The 25,706-nt window shown below is 48.7% G+C and overlaps 1 protein-coding gene across 4 annotated transcripts in view; it reads left to right on the top strand.

Moving 5' to 3' along the window:
* The window catches only part of MIS18BP1 (MIS18 binding protein 1), a 538,190-nt gene that overhangs the window by 457,807 nt on the left and 54,677 nt on the right, over positions 1–25,706 (top strand). For all 4 annotated transcript variants that reach the window (XM_078659687.1, XM_078659685.1, XM_078659686.1 and 1 more), the window contains one exon: positions 1,213–1,358. In XM_078659687.1, coding sequence (XP_078515813.1) covers positions 1,213–1,358 — 146 coding nt within the window. The remainder of the gene's footprint in view (positions 1–1,212; positions 1,359–25,706) is intronic.

Here is a 25,706-nt window from a genome sequence, read left to right as displayed (position 1 = left end):
CAGACTATTTTTGTCAGTAGGTTTTGTGTAAAGGGAGCTAGCTAATGTGCCCTCTTTTGCTGTGAATGTGACATCTAGAAATTAAATCTGTTCTTTATGTGAGGTCATGGTAAAGCGGAGATGGGGACCCACTCTTTAAATTCAGTGAGGCCTTCCATGTCTCCTTTCCATACCATAAAGATGTCGTCAATGTACCTATACCATTTATGGATGTTGTTGGAGTATGGGCTTTGGGTCCAGATGTGTAGATTTTCAAAGTGACTGATATAAAGACATGCTAGGCTTGGGGCGAATGTACTGCCCATTGAAGTGCCATGCGCCTGGAGGTAGAGTTGATTCTCAAATTTAAAAAAGTTCTCCGTGAGTGCCAGATGTATGACAGTAAAGATCCACTTTATAGGGACTGCCCACATCCATTCGTCCATTTTTAAGATTTCTTCCACTACTCTGATACTTTCCTCTTGTGGTATATTCGTGTATAATGCTTCTACATCTAGGCACACAAGGATATTCTCTTCAGGGTTATACTCTACATCTGTTAGTAGGTTGAACAGGTGTTTTGTATCCTGTACATGTGACCTGATCCTCGTAACTAGTGGACGTAAGAACCAATCAGTGTATTTAGACAATGGCTCTAAGAGTGATCGAAAAACATGTTGGTACTAGGATCTTAGGACCATAACACTCCAATACCGACCCACCTTTTACATTATTTTAATAACCGTGACAGAACCAATAATAAAGGGAAACTGGGGTTCTGTCACAGGTTTTTTTTAATTCTTGAGCGCCCCCTGGTCTTCTACAGTCTTCAAAGAGCTCCCAACACTGTGGTCAAGCCCACCCTGACTTCTAGGCGTCGGGGTGACCCGATGATGAAGCATGACACCACTAGGGTGTGGGAGGGTAAATAAACAAAGAAATCCTTTCCTTTCGCACCGAGTGGTGAAGTTGCGAATCCCTCCGCACACTACAAGCTTCAGTTCCCCCCATCCAAGTGCATTTTAGATTGCCCTTCTCACGGTCAGTTGGAGTAATTGTTGTGGTTCAGTGTTATAATTACTTACCATGCTTCATTGTGCTGCTAATACGGTAATACCTTTTGATTGCAGCAGTTGCAAATGTTTGTGAAACTTTCCTAATGAAATATGTGGTATAGATCTTTTATCAAATAGATTTCCTTATTGAGAACAATACTTATGATCACCCTTTTAGTTACCAACACTTCGTACAAGCCAAGAGGATGATGTCTTCCATTTGGAGCAAGCAAACCCAACTACACCTTCATCCGTTATCTTCCCTTTAGCAAAGACACCACAGTGTGACCACATAAGCCCTAGCATGCTGGAACCCATCAACAGGTGAGAGATAAACCTTGCAATTTATGTGTAGGTCTGTACCAGTTTCCTTTTAGTTAGTCTAACATATGTATAACATTTCAGTTAGAATTGTAATGCATTAAATGTGCTTCTCTTATGCCCACTAAAAATGCTTTTTTAGGTAGCTTTTCTCTTTGAATCACATTTTATTAATTTGAACGGTGAAGTGATTCATCCTGTCACTTGACATCTGCCTTGAAGAAGTCTGCACTTGGAAACTCTCATTGTCAACTCCTACAGACTTTAAACTTTGAAAATGGAAGAACAAAATTAATTAAGAAATTATAAAAAGCCAGGGCATGACACAAAGACAGACATGCACAGCAACACATGCACACACACTTGCCCAGGGAATGGAAACACGCACTTATTCTGCCGCTGATCAAAAAACCTCTGTTAGATCCTTTGCTGCCGGCCAACTACAGACCGATCTCCCTCCTCCCTGCTCTGGCGAAGGTGGTTGAGAAGCATGTTCAGTATACACTTACCACCTTTATCGAGAATAACAACGCTCTCCATGATTCTCAATCGGGTTTCCGTGCTAATTATAGCACGGAGACAGCCCTCGTGGAAGTGACCGACGCCATCAGGGAGACGCTCGATCGAGGGGGAAAGGCGATGTTGGTCATGTTGGACCTGTCGGCGGCTTTCGACACCGTCCCTCATGAGGGTCTCCTCTTAAGACTCAAGGAGATCGGACTACGGGGGACGGTGTTGGACTGGTTTCGATCCTTTCTATCGGGCCGCCGACAGGTGATCTGGGCTCCACCGTTCTCCGCGGAAATGCCATCGCTAGAGGTTGGGGTTCCCCAAGGATCCATCTTGAGCCCCACCATTTTTAACATCTATATGGCTCCTCTGGCGATGGTAGCGGAGGCTTACGGGGCCCGGGTCATCTCTTACGCTGATGACACCCAGCTCCTATTTACGTGCAGCAAGGGTGAGGTCTTTGACAGCGGCAGGATTAAAGACTGTCTGAGTTCAGTCTTTGCGTGGTTCCAGCAGCACAGCCTGAAATGCAACTCGGACAAGTCTGAGTTTCTTTTCTTTGGCTGTGCTCCCGATCCGAGTTGGAAGTTGTGGTGGCCCCAGGACATGTTTCCTCCCGAAAGGCCATCCTCCCAAGTGAAAAATCTGGGAGTGGTAATTGATGAAGACCTATCCTTCCGACCCCATATTGTAGGGCTTGCTGGGAAATGCTTCGGCATTCTTAAAATGCTGAGGAAATTTCTCCCTCTGCTCTCCCTGCAATACCGAAAGACTGTAGTTCAGGCGCTAATAGGGTCTCGGTTAGATTATGCAAACGCGCTTTTTGCAGGTCTGCCGAAATACCTTTTGGCCAGGCTGCAGATCGTTCAAAACTCGGCGGCTAGGGCCATATTTGGCCTGCCAAGGAGAGCCAGTGCTTCTCTGCTGTTAAACAGGTTGCACTGGCTACCTATTTCCAAAAGAATTAGGTTTAAAATCCTCACGCTGGCGTTCAAAGCCCTCCACTCTGTTGGCCCTAACTACATCAGAAAGCGTATCGCTTTCTATGTACCACGGAGGATGCTGCGGTCAGCCGACCTGGCTAAAGTGGAGGTACCCACTGTCAGACGAGTTCGGATGGGAGGACGGTCATTCCAATTTATGGCTGCTTGCCTTTGGAATGAACTCCCCCTTTCCCTCCGCAAAGCTAATAACCTTCTAGCTTTTAGGAAAGAGCTGAAGACCATGCTCTTTTCTGTGTAACCACTGTGACGGTAGCGTTGTTGCCTTTGTGTTTTTTGGTCTTCAGGCCCCCTTGCCAAAGCGCCGGGACACCCTTTGGGGTAGCCGTGCGCTCTAAAAGTACGGCCTTAACATAACATAACTTGCACCACTCATACCCAAACAATCTAAGAAAGTTAGCTGTTTGTTATAGTTTACACAACTACATGTTACCTGGGAATAGATTAGTCAGTGACCTGCTAAGCAGATGGGTGTGCTTGTATTATTCCCATTGAGAACGTAATCATATTCCTGAATCTTCAGTAGGACCTGGATAGATGTGCACAAATACATAGTATCTCATTATCTCTTCTTCCTTTCCCTACGTTTTCGCTGTTCAGACTGTACATTTCATCTTTACCTTCTCGCCATCATCTCTCTTTTATTAACCATAGCATCCCAATCCTCTCTCTATTACTCTTACCAGACATTCTCCCTGTCACTTTTCTGACAACTCAAAACCCTCCCCTTCTCATCCCTCATATTCAGGGACACTTCAACAACCTTCACCCTTAACTGTTGGCTCGTCTGCTTTTTTTCCTCTTTTATCCAGCCCTCAGGCTTGGATTGTGTTAGCTCAAACCACTGTGCTGAGAAATCCGGCTTAACCTCCCATTCTCCCATAGTCCCTGTCCAGGACCCATTCACCTTCCATTTGGACTGCTCCCTCCTCCTTTTTTTTGCGTTATCCAGCTGTTACCTGTCCCCTTCTTATTTTACCGCCAATGCATGCTACCCATGGAGTTTCTTTAGGTGCCGTGCTGTGTACTAACTTCCAGTTGGGACCACCAACAATATTACTCCAAGGTATCAACCTCTTTGCTGAGATTGGGTTTAAAGTACCAATTAATACAAATGGCACTTAAGAAAGTGACCCGTATGTTGCCCAAACCTCCGGAAGCCTTTCCTGTCTATTTGCAGCAGTTGTCACTCAAAGCAACATGCTATCCTACTACTCGGAAGTGTGAAGCGCTCCCAGGAACTGAGAACAAAGAGAATTGCTGGTGGAAAGAGGCGTGACCTCTTCTAGTAGGATGACTTCCGAGCAGTGGCCACAGATGGAACAGCCTCAAAAAGGCTAACCCCTCCATGAAGCAAATTGGTACCACACCTTCTTCTTGCTGCTTTTTTGTGTAGGCAGACAGGCTGGCATCTCCTCCAGAGGTAGAAAACCAGTTCTAGAACTGGTTTTCTCGGAGGAGAGGCTCATTATGCTGGGTTACACCCGTTTCAGGAGAAGGGGCTCATTGTGCTGGGTTAGGCTCCTCACAGGTGAAGAAGACCTGCACCAGCTTAGATTTAGCCAAAAATGGTGCTCTGGGATAGTTTTATCTAAACCCCAGAATGTGATTTAAAGTGGGAAGGGTAACCCCATTAAAACGGTTGCCCCATTGGCTTGTGCATCCTCCCCTTCCACAAACACAACAATGGCATAAAAATGGCACTCTTAGCACAGAGTCCTCAGATCACTACTGGACTGGAAAGAAGCTGAAGAATGACTACTCTTCTGCTCCTTGAACCCAGCAAAGAGTTGCTACACCAAAAACTGGACTTCAGCTGCTGGGACCCGCAAAGATAACTGGCCTGCTGTGCTCAACTGTGCTCCACTTGCTCCAGCACAGACAAAGTGATTCCAAGGGCTAGTCGGCTAGCCTTTTGTTAAGCTTCAGGACCACCAAATGCTTAGGAATCCTGCACTCCTTGAGTGCCCAGCTGCCTGGGAATGCCTGCTGCCATTGAATGCCGAAGTGCCTGTTAGGTTACCAAGTCCTGACCTTACCAAGGGGTTCACAAGCTCATGGAACCTGTAGCCGAAGTGGACCCAGGTCTCCAGAAAGAGAAGATCTGCTTATCTGTAAGCAGCCACTTCAACTCCTGTAATCGGGAGACCAGTTGTGGAGTGGCTACTGGATCTGCACTGGAAGTCCCTACTGCTTAGTGGGAGAGCAAGTCCTAATGCCGGAGATGACCCCTGGCGCTTGTGGATCCCAGGATGGCCTCATTGCATCTTTTCAGCATCTTGCATCTGCAGCATCAGGATTACTTTGTGGTTGAATTTGTTACAGAATAAAAGTTCAGGAAAGAACCTAAGACTACTGGACTCAACAGTTAACTGTCTCCTTGGGCCTCAGGGTGCCTATTGCCTCCAACCCGTAGTTGCTTATCCATTTGAAGAGACGTAGCGCTAAGACCTGCTAAACCGCGTACACCTACATTTCCCAAGAGTGAAATTACAGTGATTACATGCCTTTAAAAAATAATATCTCTGGTTTCTCCTAATAGATTTGTGTCACTTTGGTTACTATTTTAAGATAAAAATACACTAAATTTTAAAAATTGGTGTCCGATTATTATTGTGTTGTTACTTATTAACTGCTTTGGTACTCCTACATACTTTACACTTGTTCCTTTGATAACGCCTGACTGCTCTGTAAGTCAGCTACCCAGGACTGTGCTAAGGGATAGTTAAACAAATCTAACTGGCCCTGCAAAAAATGGTGACATTATTACATGGTCAGGTCTCACTACTACACCACATAATAATCCGCTTACCTACAACAGATTAATGAAGTTACCTCTGAGTGTTTCTGTCATGTACAGTGGTTATGCAAAATTCTTCCTTATCTGCCAGTATCACTCCACTTTTCACAATTCAAGCCATAATTGGAGTGTAGTTGGTTTACTGTAATGCTCTTTATCTAATTGCTCCAACCTACACAATTCAATGTCTTTAAATCATTCAAAATTGTTCCGGACTGCTACTTTTGAATGTTTCCCAACATTCTTCAATCCGATAGCGATATCTAGCTGCAGATTCCTTACTTTAGAATCCTCACCAGGCGCGAGACTGGATCCGGATTTTTTTTCCCCAAAGCACGTTTGAGTGCCGGTAGAGGGCGATGCGCGACTCTGTATCAACGTCATCCACGGTATGTCTCTCTAGGGCAGAGGTCTTCAATCTATGGGGCGCAGCCCCCAGGGGGGTCATGGAGTCCTGGGAAAGGGGGTCCTGCATTCCTCAGCTTTACTTGTGCCTGCAATTGAAAATGTTTGCTTTCCTTTGATGGCTAATTTAGATCATTATCAGCTGAAGTTGCTATTAGTTAATCTGCAAGTGTAAAGGATGCTGGGTGGCTGGTTATGACGTTAAATTGATGCAACACTCCAAGCTTTGGAATGACAAAAAAAAATTTTTTTGAGTGGGAGTGCAAAGACTTAAAAACTGCTCTGTGATGTGCATGCTTTTAATTGTAACTGCATTTACACAGCCCTTAGTACCCCTAAGGAGGTGTTGAAGGGACAGTTATATGTAAGAAAAAAAATTATTACATGGTATTACTAAAATCTAAATTTTGGAAGCACCATTTTAGCGTAAACCATTTTGCGCATTTTGTAGCAGTGTGTACGCTGTGTGTTATGCAGGTATAGAAAATGACTTGCATATTCACAGTGCTTTCTGTCACATTCTGTGACCTCGTAGCACTAAAAATACACGCCACTATTCTCCACTGAACAAAACAAGATTTAATTCTGTCTCTCTCTGGTTACACATAGACCTCTGCAGTGCATTACCTAATAGATGTTTCTTAATGTACTACAGTGCATTTCCCACCGAGTAACAGCTTTTAAAATGTTATTTTTCATTTACGCTGCCCATTATTTTATATGTAGTAATCTGATGGTGAAAGACCTTAAAAACGTGCAGAATATTTTGGGGATTAATTATGAGAGGCTTGCATCACCCGAGCATCTCTTTTTTTGAGCGTCCAGTGGCGCAAGCGTCTCAACCATACCTACGAGGCAGTGCAAAGCCACCTGCATGTCCTCATAGCTATGAGACATAGCAGCGCAAGTCATTGCGCTCTCTTACTCTGCGTCATGGAGGGGTTCCATAAACTTTGCGTGGGATTCCAACGCAACAACCATGGATTTTTATGCTGCCCCATATTTACAAACTGTGTAAACCTGTGGCAGCTCCAAAAACGGACGCCTCCCCAGCTGAGGCATAAAAGGAGAAATGTTTAATTTCTCCTCGTTCTTTCCTCTATCCATGTGTGCTACATTCTGCAGCTCACATAGAAAGAGGAAAACGCCTCTCAGGATTGTTTTTGTGAAGGAAGGTGCCCCTTCCTTTAAAAACACAACCCTGCCTATGTTGGTGCTAGGCAGCAAGTTAAGCACCAACACAAGGGAAAAGGACAGGAATGCATCGTATTTTATTAATACGGTGCATTCATGCCCTTTCACATTGGCATAGGGCAGTGTAGCAAGAAGATTAGCGGTGCTGCCCTACGCCAATGTGAAAGGGCATGAATGCACCGTATTAATAAAATACGATGCCAATTCCTCATAAATGAGTCCCTTTGTTTTTAGCTACACCTTTGAGTGCACCCCACGATCACTGGCCTTTGGTTTGCTACACACTGTTTAATATTATTTCCCCACCAAAAAAGTTATTTGCTGTGGGAATTGGGGGCGTATATGATTGTTGATAGTTGTTAATGATGAGGAGTACCAGGTTCTAGAAATCTTTATCAGAAGGGGGTCATTACGCCTAAAAATGTTTGACAAGGAGGTCTCGGCATCAAAATGTTTGAAGACTTCTGCTCTAGGGCATTGCAGTCTGCTTCTGCCTACTGCCACTCAAGTTCCACCAGTAACTAAGATGTGCCAGGATGGTCTCTGTTTCATCCATCTGATGGATAAAAAACTAGAACAAGCTTCCTCTTCATCTTCTTTCTCAAACTAACTAATACATAATCAGCAAAAAATAAATAATTGGCTGTTTCAGCTCTAGGTTCATTAAACTGAGCAAATACTTGTATGATCCTTCTTTCTAGGTGCCAGGACACCAGTCCGTAATGTCACACTATACTTTCAAACATAAATAAGGAAAGGATTGCACATTACCAGCAGAAAGTTCTACAAATGCAAGCTTGTGTCACCTGAGCTACGCTCTTGCCATTCCAAGGAACTCTCTGTAACTTTGGAAAATTCAGAAACATGGTACCACCTGTGCCAAAATTGATCTTATATAACATCTTTGGGAGCTACTAGCCAGACATTACAGTGAAAAGTCAGAGACATCAATAATTGCTTTACTGGTAAGATTTCAACTTTTCCCCATCCCCTTTATTGGCCATTCTGCGTATTTTCCAACTGCTCACACCTTCACTATTTTCCATACCAACCACCTCTGGCAGGAGTTCCCGATAATCAAGAGCCTCATCTCCCCGGCAGTATTTCAAGGTCCACAACAGTTGCTAAGTCCGCTAACTAAAGTGGCACAAAACAGCATGTTAATCTGATATTGTTCCATGAGACCTGAGCGATATGTATGTCAAACCACTGCAGAAAAATCTAAGACTAGGGCATCAAGACCTTACAACTTTGTCATAATATCAATGAAAAATCTATTGCCAAGGTAATGGAACAATAGCATTGTCTCTAATTGATGGAGTGCACTGAAGAGAACAGTCCTTGTTGCCACACAAAAAACGTTTTCTGCCCTTCTTATCATTTAGGATGACTTCGGAAAAAAAGACTTGAATGTGGCAGCTGTACCCATTCTCACAGATCTGCCGTTAGCATTCAACAGAGTACACCCAACGACACCTCAAAGTTTCTTTGACTGTGGTGTTTTAGGGTCTATGACTGGACCTCATTTTCCTTTTTGTAGTGAGACCTAACTATTTCCCTCCCCCTAACCTTTCCTCCATTCACCTCTCCCCCTTTCAAAACTCTCTCCACAAGTTTCTTATGCTGAACCTCAGTCCCTTTCCCATGTGATCCATTCTTAAGGCCTTGCTAGCAAAGCTATGTTGATGGCAGCCGAATCATCTTTTATCTCAAACATTTTTCAGAAGCAGGTGCCACAATGCTTTGATCTGGCTCCTCCTACCTGAAAACCAGATGACCAAAAAATACATAAAACTGTTTGCAAGACCAAATCCTTGCCTTTAGCAAGTGTGCATCTACTCATTAAATTCAACCATCATCCTCAGTACTGGGTTTCTTAGTTATCCTGTTTGACTTGGTGAAGAGCTTGAGAGATATATACTGGACTCTGGTCTGTCCTTGGCAACATAACTTAATACAGTAGTTAAATCATACTTCATGTTTCTCAGGCTCCTAGGTGGTTCTTTAAAACCTGGTCTGATACTATTTACTTTTCTGCCACATCTAACTTAGAAACAGACTTAAGACTTTTTGGGGGATCAAGCAGCATGTACACCATGACACTCTGAAGGTGGGCACCTTTCAGTTCTGATTCCTGTGTCATATGAAATCATGTTTATTAATGATACACTCCACCTGGCATGGACTGACTATAAAACACTGTTTTATGATACCAAATCACCATGCAGTCATCAGCGTATTCACCTTTTCTCTCCCTGTATTAAAGTGCATACATGGGAGAGCTCAGGCAATTTGCTGAACGTATACCTTATAAAAACAGCTTCCAATACTAGATTTTGGCTCTTAACTTTCTTCTCGATACCTTATGGAATCAATTAACATACACCTTTTGAGCACTGGGATTACATTAATATAATGCATAAGTTTAGCAGGGGAGAATCATGACTTGCTTTATACTTGTATCCAGACACAGGAGCTATGTACTTGGCTATTGGGTCACATATTCTACTTCTCATATATTGGAGACACTGTATCTGAAAGAGACACGTTAGTGATAGATTCCTTACCTTAGAATATCCCCAGGCGTCAGACTGGATCCGGAAACTTTTGCGTAGCAATACCCCTGCGCGCCGGCAGGCGTCGCCTGCGGCTCCGCGTCGTCAGCGCCGGAATGACGTCGCCGGAGTACTTAGACGCCGCCCATGCGCGCTGACGTCAGTTCTTTTTCCGCGCCAGCTAGCACAGATCCGGAGAAGCTCTACCCCTTAGTAATTTTTGGACAAAACTTTTTTGATCTTTTGATCATTGCTCTTTTCGAGTCTTCGACTCCGACGGTGCCGGTAGGGATGCCCGGGTTTAAACCCTGTTCCAAGTGCGACCGACTGATGTCGGTTACCGACCCCCATCGCCAGTGCCTGAAGTGTTTATGCCTCGACCACGACGACCACACCTGCTCTGACTGCCGGGCCCTGGTCGAAGGCTAGGCGGGAGCGGTCCAGCAAGCGGCTCGAGCTCCGGCAGTCGGCCCCGCGCCGCTCAAGGTCCCCGTCCCACAGGAGGTCGAGGGACCGTTCGCGGGGTCGGAGTCCTCGCAGCTCCGGGAGTGGACATCGGTCGTCGGGATCCAAGTCCTCAGGTAAGAGGCATGAGAGGTCGGAGAGGCATCATGGTTCCTCCGACCCACCCCGACGCTCGCACGATGCGGCCGGGGTTCGGGTGACACCAGCCACGTGGCTCCGACTGAGTCGCAGGCGTCGCCGCCTGCCCCACACCTTCGGGTCCCTGGGCATGGCGCGACGCTGGAGGAGGTCGAGCGGTACCTCATGGCCATGAGGTCCCTCCCTTCTCAGCCGGGTCCTGTGGCGCCTTCGGGCCCAACGGTCCCAGCTGGATGCCCTAGCGGGTCGGGTGCTTCGGCCCCGCTTACGGATCCGGGTCGTCGCCGGTCGACCTCACCGGCGCCGGCCCCGCGGGTGTCGCCCCCTGTGGACGCCGTTCCCAATGTTCCCCTCGGTCCGACTCTGGTGCCGGAGCGGCGCCCTGGTGCCGGAGCGGCGCCGCTGGGCGCCGCTTTCGACGGCCTTTGGAGATTTTAATTTCCATGAGGAGGCCCGTCTGTTGACCCTGTTCCACAGGAGAAGGGTGACGATGGTGATTGGGAGGGGTCTGCGGACCCTCTGGCACAGAAGTGCCAGTCTCAAGAGGTGCGCTTGGGGAGGCCAGTGGTTTTGACACTACGCCAGACACTGGATTTGTCTCCCCTCCCACCGTGGCTACGGAGGAGGGGGCTGCTTACAGTGTAGTGTTGACGAGGGCGGCCAAGGCGTTAAACCTTGAGCTCCCCGTCACGGCCGTGAGGACTAACCTCCTCACTGAGGTCCTTAAACCGCAGGCAAGCTCCAGTGAGCCTCTGCTACCGTTTAATGAGGCCTTGTGTGACGTTCTTGTGGGCACTTGGTCCAAGCCCTCCACAGGTCCGCCTGTGGATAGGAACGTGGCCAGACGTTACCGCCCGGCTCCGGGCGACCCTTGCTTTTTGTCCAACCATCCCACCCCCGAGAGCCTGGTCATCCAGGCCTCTACTTCCCAGACCGCATTCCCGACGGCTCTGCCCGATCGGGAATCCAAGAGGTACGAACAGTTCGGGAAGAAGGTGTTCTCGTCCCTGAGTTGGGACTGCGGTCTGTCAATACCGCATGCCTCTTGGGCCGCTACACCCACACCCTGTGGGACACTGTCGTGGACGTTCTGCCACAATGTCCGGAGGAGGTCCGGGCTAAACTCGCCCAAGCCCTTGCGGAGGGTAGAGATGCAGCGCGATATTCCATCCGGTGTGGGCTGGATACCACGGACTCACTGGGCAGGGCGATGGCAACAACGGTGGCGGTTCAACGCCACACCTGGTTGAGGACCGCCAACTTTTCGTCCGATGTCCAGTCCACTCTTCTGGACATGCCGTTCGATGGTTTTAAGGACTCCAGGGCTACGGCCAAGTCTTTGGGCCTCTCGGCCACACGCCAGCAATCGGGTGCCTTTTGCTCCTTTCGTGGCCACGGAAGAGGCGCCCCCACTCGAGCTGCCAGCCACGCACCGCAGAATGTTCAACAGCGCGGTGGCAGCCGTGGAAACCGCCGTGGCGGCGGTCGGGGACAACGGCGAGGCCAGTCCACACCTCCCCCCGCAGCACCTGCCTCAAAACCTTCCTAGTCCGTGTTTTCAGGGCCATGTGACGCCAGTGGGTGGCAGGGTTCGCCATCACCTCCTCCACTGGCGCAATGTCACGTCGGACAGGTGGGTGCTGCAAATCTTCCGAAGGGGCTACACCCTCCCCTTCGAGGCGTCCCATCCAGCCATGCCACCGCAATTCCACCGCGTGTCGGGGGATCACTTGCAACTTCTGCAAGAGGAAGTCACGGCCCTCTTTGCCAAGGGGGCCATCGAGCGCGTTCCTGGGCCAGAAGTAGGGTGTGGTTGTTACTCCCACTATTTACTGGTACCCAAGAAGGGCAAAGGGGGCCTACGCCCTATCTTGGACCTATGGAACGTCAACGGCTTTCTTCGGAAGGAGAAGTTCAAGATGCTGACTTTGGCTGCCCTGGACCCCGGAGACTGGATGGTAGCGTTGGACTTGCAGGACGCTTACTTTCACATCCCCGTCCTGCCGGCCCACCGGCGTTACCTGCGGTTGACGGTAGGCCACGAGCACTTTCAGTTTACCGTGCTCCCCTTTGGCCTTACGAGCGCCCCACCGGTGTTCAGAAAGGTGATGGCGGTGGTCGCAGCTAATCTGCACAGGTTAGGGGTGCCAGTCTTCCCCTACCTCGACGACTGGTTGTTGAAGGCGGGCTCGCCCCAGACAGTCGTCAGCCACCTCCAGACTACGGCCGGCCTCCTGCACTTACTGGGGTTCTCCATCAATGTGCCGAAGTCGCACCTGTGTCCCTCTCAGAAGCTCCTCTTCATCAGAGCGGTTCTAGACTCAGCGCAGTTTTGGGTTTATCCTCCCGAACAGCGGGTTCGGGATATTCAGGCTCTGATTTCGATCTTTCAGCCTTTATCCCGAGTCTCGGTCAGGTTGACGCTGCGGCTTCTGGGGCTGATGGCCTCCTGCATCCTTCTGGTGCATCACGCCCGGTGGCGGATGCCGGCTCTGCAGTGGGACCTGAAGTTTCAGTGGCCCCAGCATCAGGGCAACTTGTCCAACCATGTCTTGATCTCGGAGGGCACTGCAAGAAAGTTGCAGTGGTGGCTCACGGACCGCGATTGGGTCAGCGGCAGATCCCTCTCCCTACCCCAACCGGGCTGGGGGGGCACATGGGAGAGGCGAGATCAGAGGCCTCTGGTCTCCGGGGGAGTCCCAGCTCCACATCAACCTTCTGGAGCTGCGGGCGAGCCGACTTGCACTGAAGGCATTCCTCCCCTCTGTCCGGGGGAGTGTAGTGCAGGTGTTCACGGACAACACCACCGTAAACCCTATGCCAGGAGGCACTGCGCCTCTGGCAGCGGCTGGAACATCAGGGCGTGACCCTGGTGGTTCAACACCTGGCAGGTTCTCTGAACGCCAGGGCGGACAAACTCAGCCGTCGGTGCATGATGGATCACGAATGGCGTCTGAACTCGGACGTGGCGCAAGGCCTCTTTCAGCAGTGGGGAGAGCCTTGGTTAGATCTATTCGCCACAGAAGAGAACGCGCAATGTCATCAGTTCTGCGCGTTGGAATTTCCAAGGCAGCACTCGCTCGGAGATGCTTTTCGTCGCGAGTGGAGTTGCGGTCTATTGTACGCCTTTCTGCCTATACCACTTCTGCCCAGAGTGCTGAAGAAGATCAGGCGCGAACGGGCCCAGGTTATCCTTGTGGCTCCGGACTGGGCACAAAGGTATTGGTATCCAGAGCTACTCAGCATGTCTGTCGATCCCCTGATTCATCTGCCTCTTCAGGAGGACCTTCTGTCGCAGCAGCAGGGGCGGTCCTCCACCCGAACCTGTCCAGTCTCCACCTCTAAGCTTGGAGATTGAGCGGTGACAGTTGAGGCCATTTGACTTGCCTCCTGTGGTCTGTAATGTCATTCTGGCAGCCAGGCGCCCCTCCACAAAGTCGGTGTACGCCTGCAGGTGGAACCGATTTGTGGCATGGTGCACAGCAAAGGCTGTGGATCCACTCTCTGCCCCCTTTCTGAGGTTCTCCTCTTCCTTCTTTCTCTTGCCCAGCAGGGCTCTGCTCTGGGCACTATCAAGGGCTACCTTTCTGCCCTTTCCGCCTTCTTAAGGCTACCTGATCAGCCATCTTTGTTGAAGTCCCCAATTGTAAATAGGTTTTTGAAGGGCATCACACACATGTTCCCTCCTGTTCCATTTGTGATGCCTCAGTGGGACTTGAACCTTGTACTTACTTATCTGATGTGCGCTCCCTTTGAGCCACTTCATAACTGTCCTCTCCGTCTTCTTACTCTGAAGACTGCTTTTCTGGTTGCCATCACCTCTGTCAGGAGAGTGAGTGAGCTCCGGGCTCTTTCTTCCAAACCTCCTTTCCTTTCTGTCCATCCGGACAAGGTTGTGTTGCGGACAAGACCCTCTTTCCTGCCCAAGGTAGTCACAGCCTTCCACATCGGGCAGTCCATCACCTTGTCCACCTTCTTTCCGCCTCCGCATCCCTCGAAAGAGGAAGAGAGGCTCCACCGTCTGGACCCAAAACGTGCGCTCTCTTGCTATCTGGATCGCACACGCCAGTTCTGGGTGGATGACCAACTCTTTGTTGGTTACATGGGCGCTAAGAAGGGAAAGGCGGTGCACAAGCATCCCGGTGGATCATCTTGTGTATCCAGGCATGTTACTCCTTGGCTAAGAAGGAGCCCCCTGTTGGATTGAGAGCTCATTCCACTCAGGCCACGGCGACTACCACTACCCCGGGCCGGGGAGTGCCCTTGCAGGACATTTGCCAGGCAGCTACGTGGGCCTCGCTTCACACGTTTGCACGACACTACTGCCTGGACAGCCAAGTCCGGAGGGATGGCTTCTTTGGCCGTTCCGTCCTCCAGGACTTTCTGGTGTGATTATTGGTTCGCAGACCTACCACCGGGGTTGGTATTGCTGGGGTATGTATTCTAAGGTAAGGAATCTATCACTAACGTGTCTCTTTCAGATGCACAAGTTACTACTTGTGTAACGATATATCTGTAAGAGACATTAGTTAGTGATAGATTCCTTACCGACCCACCCATCCTCCCCGTTCTGTGAACCGATATCTAGGGTTAAGGTCATCCCCTTTCAGGGCCCTAGTTTCCTGGCACCAGTGTTGGTTCTATCATGGCTCTGCGTATCTGGCGCGGAAAAGCTGTGTATCAGAACTGACGTCAGCGCGCATGGGTGGCGTCTAAGTACTCCGGCGATGGCATTCCGGCGCTGATGCCGACGGACGCGGAGCCTTGGACGACGCCTGCCGGCGCGCAGTGGTATTGCTACGCAAAAAATTTCGGATCCAGTCTGATGCCTGGGGATATTCTAAGGTAAGGAATCTATCACTAACTAATGTCTCTTACAGATATATCGTTACACAAGTAGTAACTTGTGCTTTAAGCTATATCAAATAAGAGACCAGTTTGCAATTCCCTTTTCCCTCTCTCTACCATCTGCCTTCTTGCTCAGTAACATAATTTCCTAGATGTGCTTTTGCCTGCACCTTCCCTCACTTCTGCCTGCGTTTTCACTGGTTCATATTGTAATAGCCTGCTCTCCTACAGTCATGCTTTACCTGAGAGAGCCAGTGGACTGTCTAAATGTGCAGTTAAGTGATGGTGCTGGTCGGTCATGGTCCAGCTGTGGTTAACAGGCATGGGGAGGGGGTATCTGGTGCGGCTTGCAGCTCCAGACTTCCTTAATGGTCACGCATGGAGCACTGGGGTGAACAGAGGTGAAGTGGTTAGCTGATTGTGGGGACAGTGAGTCATGTTGGATCTTGTAATTAGTGGTTACAAACTTTTGCCCAGGAGAAGGGCCAGTCACCATTTGCAAGACAGCCTTATGAATCAGCGAAAATCCCTCTATTTGTGTACGCAATTGCCCACAATAGTATTCCTAGGGCCCTCAGTAAAAGACCTCTTCATGTGGTTTGGATTGCTTCTTGAGTGTCCTTTTCTGTGCTGTTTCGATACACTGACATTTAAATCAGGGATGTATTTTTTCCAGCCATCTTAAACTCTCTAAATCTGTAGGCTGCATTTTGGAGTTTCTAGAAACTTTGAAGTGAAAGGCAAATGGATGTAGTTTGCCACAGGGCATGAGCATCATTAATTATTCAACTTTAAGTATTATTTTAAGTTTTCTTTCTACAACTTTAAGACATATCAGCATTTCACATGTAAGGGACCTTATTCAGATCCATAATTAGAGCAACCTCTCTGGGTAGGCTAAAGCAGATTGTTTTATCTTCCAAATTAATCTTGTCTCTAACTGTCTGCGAGCTGTAGTCCGTTTTGTCTACCAAATTTCAGCTATCAGTAGGACTCTGCAGTGACTTTGCTAACACATTGACTGACAGATGTTTAAATATTCGTGTAACAAAGTAAAGCTTTAAACCTGCTTGGCACTCTGATAGCTGAAACATGGGTGAAATCTGTAACTAATAGGTGTCGTAATACTTTTCACCTCATTTCAAAGGTAGATACAGTTGAAGTCCTGACAAATTAAAATCTTGGTTACTAGATGATCATTGCTCAACATTGAACCTGATAGTGCAGTCTTCCTTATTTCTGCAGGCTTGCACCCGCTCCTTACCTTTGCTTTGTGTTCTAGCTCTCTAGAGGAACATGGCTTACGTGTGAGTCTGCTACTTAGCTTTCGTTTGGTGTATTGTCCCAGCCATGCACTTTTTAATGCGCTGAGACTGTATTTCCTGTTTACATTTAAAGTCTGAAATTCTGGACTTTGTTATGTTAGACAGGAATTCTGCCACAGCTGCTTGTTGTCTCTGACTCTTGTTGATTCCATTTTTTCTGATCATCGTGTATTCACAATACAGAACTTTATTTCTTTTGTATTTTTAGCTTGTAGCTATATCAGAAAATAAAATATGTATTGTACCTTGTCATTAATTATTGTAATCCACTTTGGCATAGAGCAGGGGCTCCAACCTTTTCTTTAATAAGGACAACTTATGTTAATTGAAAATCATTCTAGGCTACTTATATCATTAGTGATGTTATAGTGACCACACCAAACAAGATTACATTAGTGGTCACCATGCAGGATTACCGTCAGTAATCACCTTAGGACATCAGGTAGGGTTGCCAGTAGTAATGTAAAAAAAGGCTCTATCAATGTGGAATGTCTCTACATGGGTAATATATTACATCCATAGCCTCAATTCCACTTCCACCAAGATAGTATTATTAGTAAGAAGTCTCACCAATGCTGCATGATTTTCCTCTCAAATATGTGCTTTAAATATTTTTGGAGAATTCAGCCTTTTATCCCAAACATCAGCTTATGAATTCTGAAAATTCAGACATTTCCATTTCAAACACACACTTCAATGTTTGTATCTATATATTAATTTACCAAGCAAAAGCTTCTAATTTGATAGGCTGAGCTGCATGCAGGTGAGCTACTTTCAGATAGCTGGAAAGCTACCAGTAACTCACAAGCTACTAGTTGGAGAAGCCTGGCATAGCGTTATAAAATCTAATAAAAGTCATAATAATGCAATTGTTCAACTCCTATTAAAAGGGCTCATCTTACCTGCACTGATCTGAATTCTACTAACTTTAAGCTCAGCTCCCTGCTTCTTTTTCGGCTTTTCATGCCATTTTAGTAGTGGATGATATGGTGGAATAGGTACGAGATCATCCACAAACAATAGGGTTCTTTAATTACTAGTAACCCACCCGCAGACCTTCTATGGTAATGGAATCTGTATGACAGTTGTGGATGTACGTCTTCTGTTTCAAGATGCTTGCCATGCTATATCACTGGTCTTTTATAACAGATGTGTTATATTCTATGGTTCTTGCTATCTAGAGTGTTGTTGTTCTACTATCTATCTGTGTTGTACTCTTTGGTATTTAGAATCTGTAGGATGATTCTTGGTTAGGAATTCCAAGCTTGTCAGTTGAGCTGTGACTCCATTGTGCTTTGCACGTGTGGGTTCGGATCCCCATCCTCGTCGCCAAATGTTAGAGGGTACTTTCCAAAGGACAAGAGGAGACAGGAAGGCAGATGAAGTCTTCTTTATTATTATTCTTTTTTTTGCAGAGTTTTATATAGCGCAAACTAGACCCGAACCGAATCAGGTATCAGGGCGCTTTACATAGCACCAGTTACGTTACATGAGGACACACTTTCATTTTAGGCACGGGGAGATTAAGCGATTTGCCCAGAATCACAGGAGGTTTTTTTTGGGCGTCGTTACAGAGACTCGAACCCAGATCCCCAGGTCCGAGGTCAAGCGCCTTAGCCGTTAGGCTGCAACAGTCCTACGCTCCAGCTTGAGTCAAAGTCACAGCTCAACTGACAAGCTTGGAATTCCTAACCAAGAATCATCCTACAGATTCTAAATACCAAAGAGTACAACACAGATAGATAGTAGAACAACAACACTCTAGATAGCAAGAACCATAGAATATAACACCTTTATGAGGTATTAAGTACCATTTGTTACCATAGTAATGTCACATCTTCGGTGGTCCTGTACGCTGGCCTCTAGCCTGAGAGGACAAAGGACTGAGCACCAAACTATAGCTGCTTGTGCGGTGGTATGTTTGTACTTTATATCTGAAACCCTATTTAAGCTAATTTAATAGAATATTTATTTTGAATTAACCTCTTCTATTTGAACATTTATACTGTTTTAACAGTTATTTCTTGTATTGTATTGTATTTGCATTTATATAGCGCTAACTACCCCTGACTAGGCGTCATATCGCTTTTTCGGCGAGTAGCACACTACTCTCGAACCCATAAAGGATTAGTGTTGAGTTAGTATAGTGAAATATGAAAGTAATTTGAGTGGTGGATAGGTTAGTCAGTTATTTGAACTCAGAAGATAGCGGAGGGATAGAAGAGGGAAAAAGGTTTGCATTTATATTGCGCTTGTTACCTCTGATGGGGTGTTAAAGAGCTTTTATCGGCGAGTAACACGCTACTCCGGAACCCATAAAGGTTTAGTGGTGAATTAGTATAGTGAAATATGAAAGCAGTTTGAGTGGAGTATATTAGTCAGTTACTTGGCTTGAAAAGGATAGCAAAGGCATAGAAGAGGGAAAAAAGGTTAGCATTTATATAGCATTTGTTCCCCCTAATGGGGTGTTGAAGCCCTTTATTTGCGAGTACCACTCTACTCCGGAACCCATAAGGATTAGTGGTGAATTAGTATACTGAAATATGAAAGTCATTTTAGTTTCATTCCATTCTTATTGATCATCATGCTTCTTCTGGAACTTCCCTTAGAAAATTGAGTTCCTTCCTGGATGGCTGGCAACAACTCTCAATAAATGCTAATCACTGTAGGGTTTCTAGTTGTATCAGTTTTGCATAATTGGGGGGACTCTGTTTACTCTGATTCACCACTCTGGCTTCCGTCATTGAGGCACTCTGAACCTCTGATTTTCTTTTTTTATAGCCTGAAGCTGCCACTGGTGCTATAGTAGCAGAAGGAGTTGCAGCACAGGTTACGTGCTAAACATGTAATTTGTGTGCGTCACAGTTGATTTGGTGTAGAGTGTATACAGCCTTTTGTACTATCTGACTCGGAGCAGAATCCACCTTGACCGAGGTTCCTCCTGGCTCCAACCTACAGGCAGCCAATATCAGATTCTGATGCATTGACCTTACCACATAGTAGAGCCTAAACTATACACAAGCTTTTTGGTGGCATTCTGGAAGGAAGTTAGGAGGGCAAGCTGAGCCCGTATACCTGGTCGCTAGGTTGCTCCTCCCCTCCTCCCACGTTACACTCTGCGTTGGAATACAGGCTCAGTTGGCGTGCAGCAAGCCTGGCGGTTGCGGAGAAATGGGGATAATGCACGCTTGGTCGTGAATTTTCGGTCCGGATAAGGGTGCTTTTTAAATATACATTGAGGTAGCCAAATGGACCCTCTGTTCTGCCTCTGCTGTTGTAAGAGGTACCAACCCTTAGGCAGCACGGATGGCGGCAGTCAGCGTAGGAGATCGCAGAGCGGTGGGTTCCAGGCCACAGTTTCTGATTCAGTCTGGGAAGGTGACTGTCAGTGAGTACACCACTTGCTTTGCTCAATCTTGGATGCCTTGCTGTGCTCTCCCGCCCTCCCAACCCACGGCTGGCATTGTTCACTGTCCTTCATATTCACTCCCCCTTTGGCCAGCCTCTTAGGACGTGTGTGTAGCAGTTCCCTTAGTGAAAGCCAGGAGGAGTCAAAAGAGGGGTTTTGGGTAGCTGGGGTGGATTCCAGTTGGCTTTAAGTTTTGCTGCTTGGTTGGCAAATTGACTATGGATACCAATGACCTTTTCCCTATTAAGGGTTAGTGAAGCAAGACTCCGCTCCTCGAGGGTACGAGGTACTGTGCCGATTAAGCATAGGGACATAGTCACTGGCTCCCTTTTCAGGAACTGCCCTAATAAAAGAGATATATATTTACAACAAGGGGTGGTGATGGACAGAGTCTCTGAATTAAGCAGAATACTCTCACCCAGTCAAGAGATCAGGGCTAGATCCAACACCGTTTTTTAGCTCATTGCACCATCCCAGTTTCAGAACCTGGCTGTATGCAAATTAGTCTGTCCCTGGCCCAGTGCATCATGGGAACAGGGCAGACCAGACTACAAAAGCCAATACTTACACTGGGAAGGAAACAAGCTTCCGGGGACCGGTTTCTGGCATTTCAGCCGTCTTCGGCCCGGCTTGCTTGAATCCTGATGGTGCAATGAGCAAGGGACTCACATCTGAGTATACCCTTCCACGCTTAGGGTGGACAAAAATATTTACAACAAGGGGTGGTGATGGACAGAGTCTCTGAATTAAGCAGAATACTCTCACCCAGTCAAGAGATCAGGGCTAGATCCAACACCGTTTTTTAGCTCATTGCACCATCCCAGTTTCAGAACCTGGCTGTATGCAAATTAGTCTGTCCCTGGCCCAGTGCATCATGGGAACAGGGCAGACCAGACTACAAAAGCCAATTCTTACACTGGGAAGGAAACAAGCTTCCGGGGACCGGTTTCTGGCATTTCAGCCGTCTTCGGCCCGGCTTGCTTGAATCCTGATGGTGCAATGAGCAAGGGACTCACATCTGAGTATACCCTTCCACGCTTAGGGTGGACAAAAATATTTACAACAAGGGGTGGTGATGGACAGAGTCTCTGAATTAAGCAGAATACTCTCACCCAGTCAAGAGATCAGGGCTAGATCCAACACCGTTTTTTAGCTCATTGCACCATCCCAGTTTCAGAACCTGGCTGTATGCAAATTAGTCTGTCCCTGGCCCAGTGCATCATGGGTCGCAGACGTGCTGCCACAATGTCCGGAGGAGGCCCGGACTAAACTCGCCCAAGCCCTTGCGGAGGGTCAAGATGCAGCACGCTATTCCATCCGGTGTGGGCTGGATACCACGGACTCACTGGGCAGAGTGATGGCATCGATGGTGGCGGTTCAACGCCACGCCTGGTTGAGGACCGCCAACTTTTCGGCTGATGTCCAGGCCACCCTTCTGGACATGCCGTTTGATGGCCGTCGCCTCTTTGGCGACAAGGCAGACCATGCGCTTGAGCGTTTTAAGGACTCCAGGGCTACCGCCAAGTCCTTGGGCCTCTCGGCCCCACGCCAGCAAACGGGTGCCTTTTGCTCCTTTCATGGTCAAGGTCGGGGCGCCCCCACACGTGCTGCCAGCCACGCACTGCAGGCTACTACACAGGCTACTACACAGCGCGGTGGCGGCCGTGGCTGTGGCGGCGGTCGGGGACAACGGCGAGGCCAGTCCACACCTTCCCCTGCAGCATCCGCCTCAAAACCCTCCTAGTCCGTGATTTCAGGCCCATGTGACGCCAGTGAGAGCCAGGGTTCGCCATCACCACTTCCACTGGCGCACTGTCACGTCGGACATGTGGGTGCTGCAAATCGTCTGAAGGGGCTACTCCCTCCTCTTTGAGGCGACCCCTCCAACCATGCCACCGCAATACCACCGCGTGTCGGGGATCACTTGCAACTTCTGCAAGAGGAAGTTACGGCCCTCTTGGCCAAGGGGGCCATCAAGTGCATTCCTGGGCCAGATGTAGGGTGTGGTTGTTACTCCCACTACTTTCTGGTACCCAAGAAGGGCAAAGGGGGCCTACGCCCTATCTTGGACCTACGGAACGTCAACGGCTTCCTCCGGAAGGAGAAGTTCAAGATGCTGACTTTGGCTCAGGTCTTAGCTGCCCTAGACCCAGGAGACTGGATGGTAGCGTTGGACTTGCAGGACGTCTATTTCCACATCCCCGTCCTGCCGACCCACCGGCGTTACCTGCGGTTCACGGTAGGCCACAAGCCCTTTCAGTTTACCGTGCTCCCCTTCGGCCTTACAGTAGGGGTTTCAGTCTTCCCCTACCTCGACGACTGGTTGTTGAAGGCGGGCTCGCCCCAGACAGTCGTCAGCCACCTCCAGACTACGGCCAACCTCCTGCACCTGCTGGGGTTCTCCATCAATGTGCCGAAGTCACACCTGTGTCCCTCTCAGAAGCTCCTCTTCATCGGAACGGTTCTAGACTCGGCACAGTTTCGGGTTTATCCTCCCGAACAGCGGGTTCGGGATATTCAGGCTCTGATTCTGATCTTTCGGCCTTTATCCCGAGTCTCGGTCAGGTTGACTCTGCGGCTTCTGGGGCTGATGGCCTCCTGCATCCTTCTGATGCATCACGCCCGGTGGCGGATGCGGGCTCTGCAGTGGGACCTGAAGTTTCAGTGGGCCCAGCATCAGGGCAACTTGTCCAACCATGTCTTGATCTCGGAGGGCACTGCAAGAAAGTTGCAGTGGTGGCTCACGGACCGCGATTGGGTCAGCGGCAGATCCCTCTCCCTACCCCAACCGGAGCACGTAGTTGTGACGGACGCGTCCCTCCAGGGCTGGGGGGGGGCACATGGGAGAGGCGAGATCAGAGGCCTCTGGTCTCCGGGGGAGTCCCAGCTCCACATCAACCTTCTGGAGCTGCGGGCGATCCGACTTGCACTGAAGGCATTCCTCCCCTCTGTCCGGGGCAGTGTAGTGCAGGTGTTCACGGACAACACCACCGTAAACCCTATGCCAGGAGGCACTGCGCCTCTGGCAGCGGCTGGAACATCAGGGCGTGACCCTGGTGGTTCAACACCTGGCAGGTTCTCTGAACGCCAGGGCGGACGAACTCAGCCGTCGGTGCATGATGGATCACGAATGGCGTCTGAACTCGGACGTGGCGCAAGGCCTCTTTCAGCAGTGAGGAGAGCCTTGGTTAGATCTATTCGCCACAGAAGAGAACGCGCAATGTCATCAGTTCTGCGCGTTGGAATTTCCAAGGCGGCACTCGCTCGGAGACGCTTTTCGTCGCGAGTGGAGTTGCGGTCTATTGTACGCCTTTCTGCCTATACCACTTCTGCCCAGAGTGCTGAAGAAGATCAGGCGCGAACGGGCCCAGGTTATCCTTGTGGCTCCGGACTGGGCACGAAGGTATTGGTATCCAGAGCTACTCAGCATGTCTGTCGATCCCCTGATTCATCTGCCTCTTCAGGAGGACCTTCTGTCGCAGCAGCAGGGGCGGTCCTCCACCCGAACCTGTCCAGTCTCCACCTCCAAGCTTGGAGATTGAGCGGTGACAGTTGAGGCCATTTGACTTGCCTCCTGTGGTCTGTAATGTCATTCTGGCAGCCAGGCGCCCCTCCACAAAGTCGGTATACGCCTGCAGGTGGAACCGATTTGTGGCATGGTGCACAGCAAAGGCTGTGGATCCACTCTCTGCCCCTTTTCTGAGGTTCTCCTCTTCCTTCTTTCTCTTGCCCAGCAGGGCTCTGCTCTGGGCACTATCAAGGGCTACCTTTCTGCCCTTTCCGCCTTCTTAAGGCTACCTGATCAGCCATCTTTGTTGAAGTCCCCAATTGTAAATAGGTTTTTGAAGGGCATCACACACATGTTCCCTCCTGTTCCATTTGTGATGCCTCAGTGGGACTTGAACCCTGTACTTACTTATCTGATGTGCGCTCCCTTTGAGCCACTTCATAACTGTCCTCTCCGCCTTCTTACTCTGAAGACTGCTTTTCTGGTTGCCATCACCTCTGTCAGGAGAGTGAGTGAGCTCCGGGCTCTTTCTTCCAAACCTCCTTTCCTTTCTGTCCATCCGGACAAGGTTGTGTTGCGGACAAGACCCTCTTTCCTGCCCAAGGTAGTCACAGCCTTCCACATCGGGCAGTCCATCACCTTGTCCACCTTCTTTCCGCCTCCGCATCCCTCGAAAGAGGAAGAGAGGCTCCACCGTCTGGACCCAAAACGTGCGCTCTCTTACTATCTGGATCAAAACACGCCAGTTCCGGGTGGATGACCAACTCTTTGTTGGTTACGTGGGCGCTAAGAAAGGACAGGCGGTGCACAAGCGGACAATCTCTCGGTGGATCGTATTGTGCATCCAGGCGTGTTACTCTTTGGCTAAAAAGGAACCTCCTGTTGGGCTGAGGACCCACTCCACTCTGGCCACGGCGACTACTACTGCCCTGGGCCGAGGAGTCCCCTTGCAGGACATTTGTCAGGCAGCTACGTGGGCCTCGCTGCACACGTTCACGAGACACTACTGTCTGGACAGTCAAGTCCGGAGGGATGGCTTCTTTGGCCGTTCCGTCCTCCAGGACTTTCTGGTGTGATTATTGGTTCGCAGACCACCGGGGTTGGTATTGCTGGGGTATCTATTCTAAGGTAAGGAATCTATCACTAACGTGTCTCTTTCAGATGCACAAGTTACTACTTGTGTAACGATATATCTGTAAGAGACATTAGTTAGTGATAGATTCCTTACCGACCCACCCATCCTCCCCGTTCTGCGAACCGATATCTAGGGTTACGGTCATCCCCTTTCAGGGCCCTAGTTTCATGGCACCAGTGTTGTTTCTATCATGGCTCTGCGTATCTGGCGCGGAAATGCTGTGTATCAGAACTGACGTCAGCGTGCGAGGGCAGCGTCTAAGTACTCCGGCGACGTCATTCCGGCGCTAACGACGACGGACGCGGAGCCGCGGACGACGCCTACCGACGCGCAGGGGTATTGCTACGCAAAAGTTTCCGGATCCAGTCTGACGCCTGGGGATATTCTAAGATAAGGAATCTATCACTGACTAATGTCTCTTACAGATATATCGTTACACAAGTAGTAACTTGTGCGTCAGCACTGAAGTTTATTCCTCTTCCAAGGAGCTAGTGTCGCCTCCCACCCATGTTGAGCTGCCCACTTCATCGAGTGAAGTTCAGGCCCAGGAGAGATTTAGTGACCGAGCTACAGTGCCCATTCTACTGAGAGAGAATACCTCAATCCCGGGCATCCCAAGTCGACCAGCTGGCGAGTTCATTAATTGATTTATTGAATCAGTCAACCCAGTTTAAGGCGGGGTCAAATAAGGAGGCATGTGTGAAGAAGTACCAACTTTTTCTGTAGTTGCAAAAGCCGGGATCAGAGAGAGGCCCTCAGTGACTGCAAAAGATCAGCCCACTATCTATTCAGTCTGAGATTCACAGAGTTGTATCTGGAGCTTCTTTGCTTGCACTGAGAGAAGGGCTCATACCTTCAACTTATGAGCACAAACTGATAAAGCATTTGTCGAGATTGATTGTAGATCCCACTCTTGTAAAAAGGTCCGATATCCGGAGAGGGGTTGCGAAGCCCTAACAGGGATCAAATCAAGAGCAGGTGCAAACACAGGAAATCCCTCATGAATATTCTAAGTCATTAGTGCATCTATTGGTGGTCAGTCTTGATGAAATACGAGG

This window comes from Lissotriton helveticus, chromosome 9 (assembly GCF_964261635.1).
Source record: "Lissotriton helveticus chromosome 9, aLisHel1.1, whole genome shotgun sequence".
NCBI classification, from domain to species: domain Eukaryota; kingdom Metazoa; phylum Chordata; class Amphibia; order Caudata; family Salamandridae; genus Lissotriton; species Lissotriton helveticus.
The sequence above is the reverse complement of the archived record's forward strand: the minus strand, read 5'-3'. Positions and strand labels throughout refer to the sequence as shown.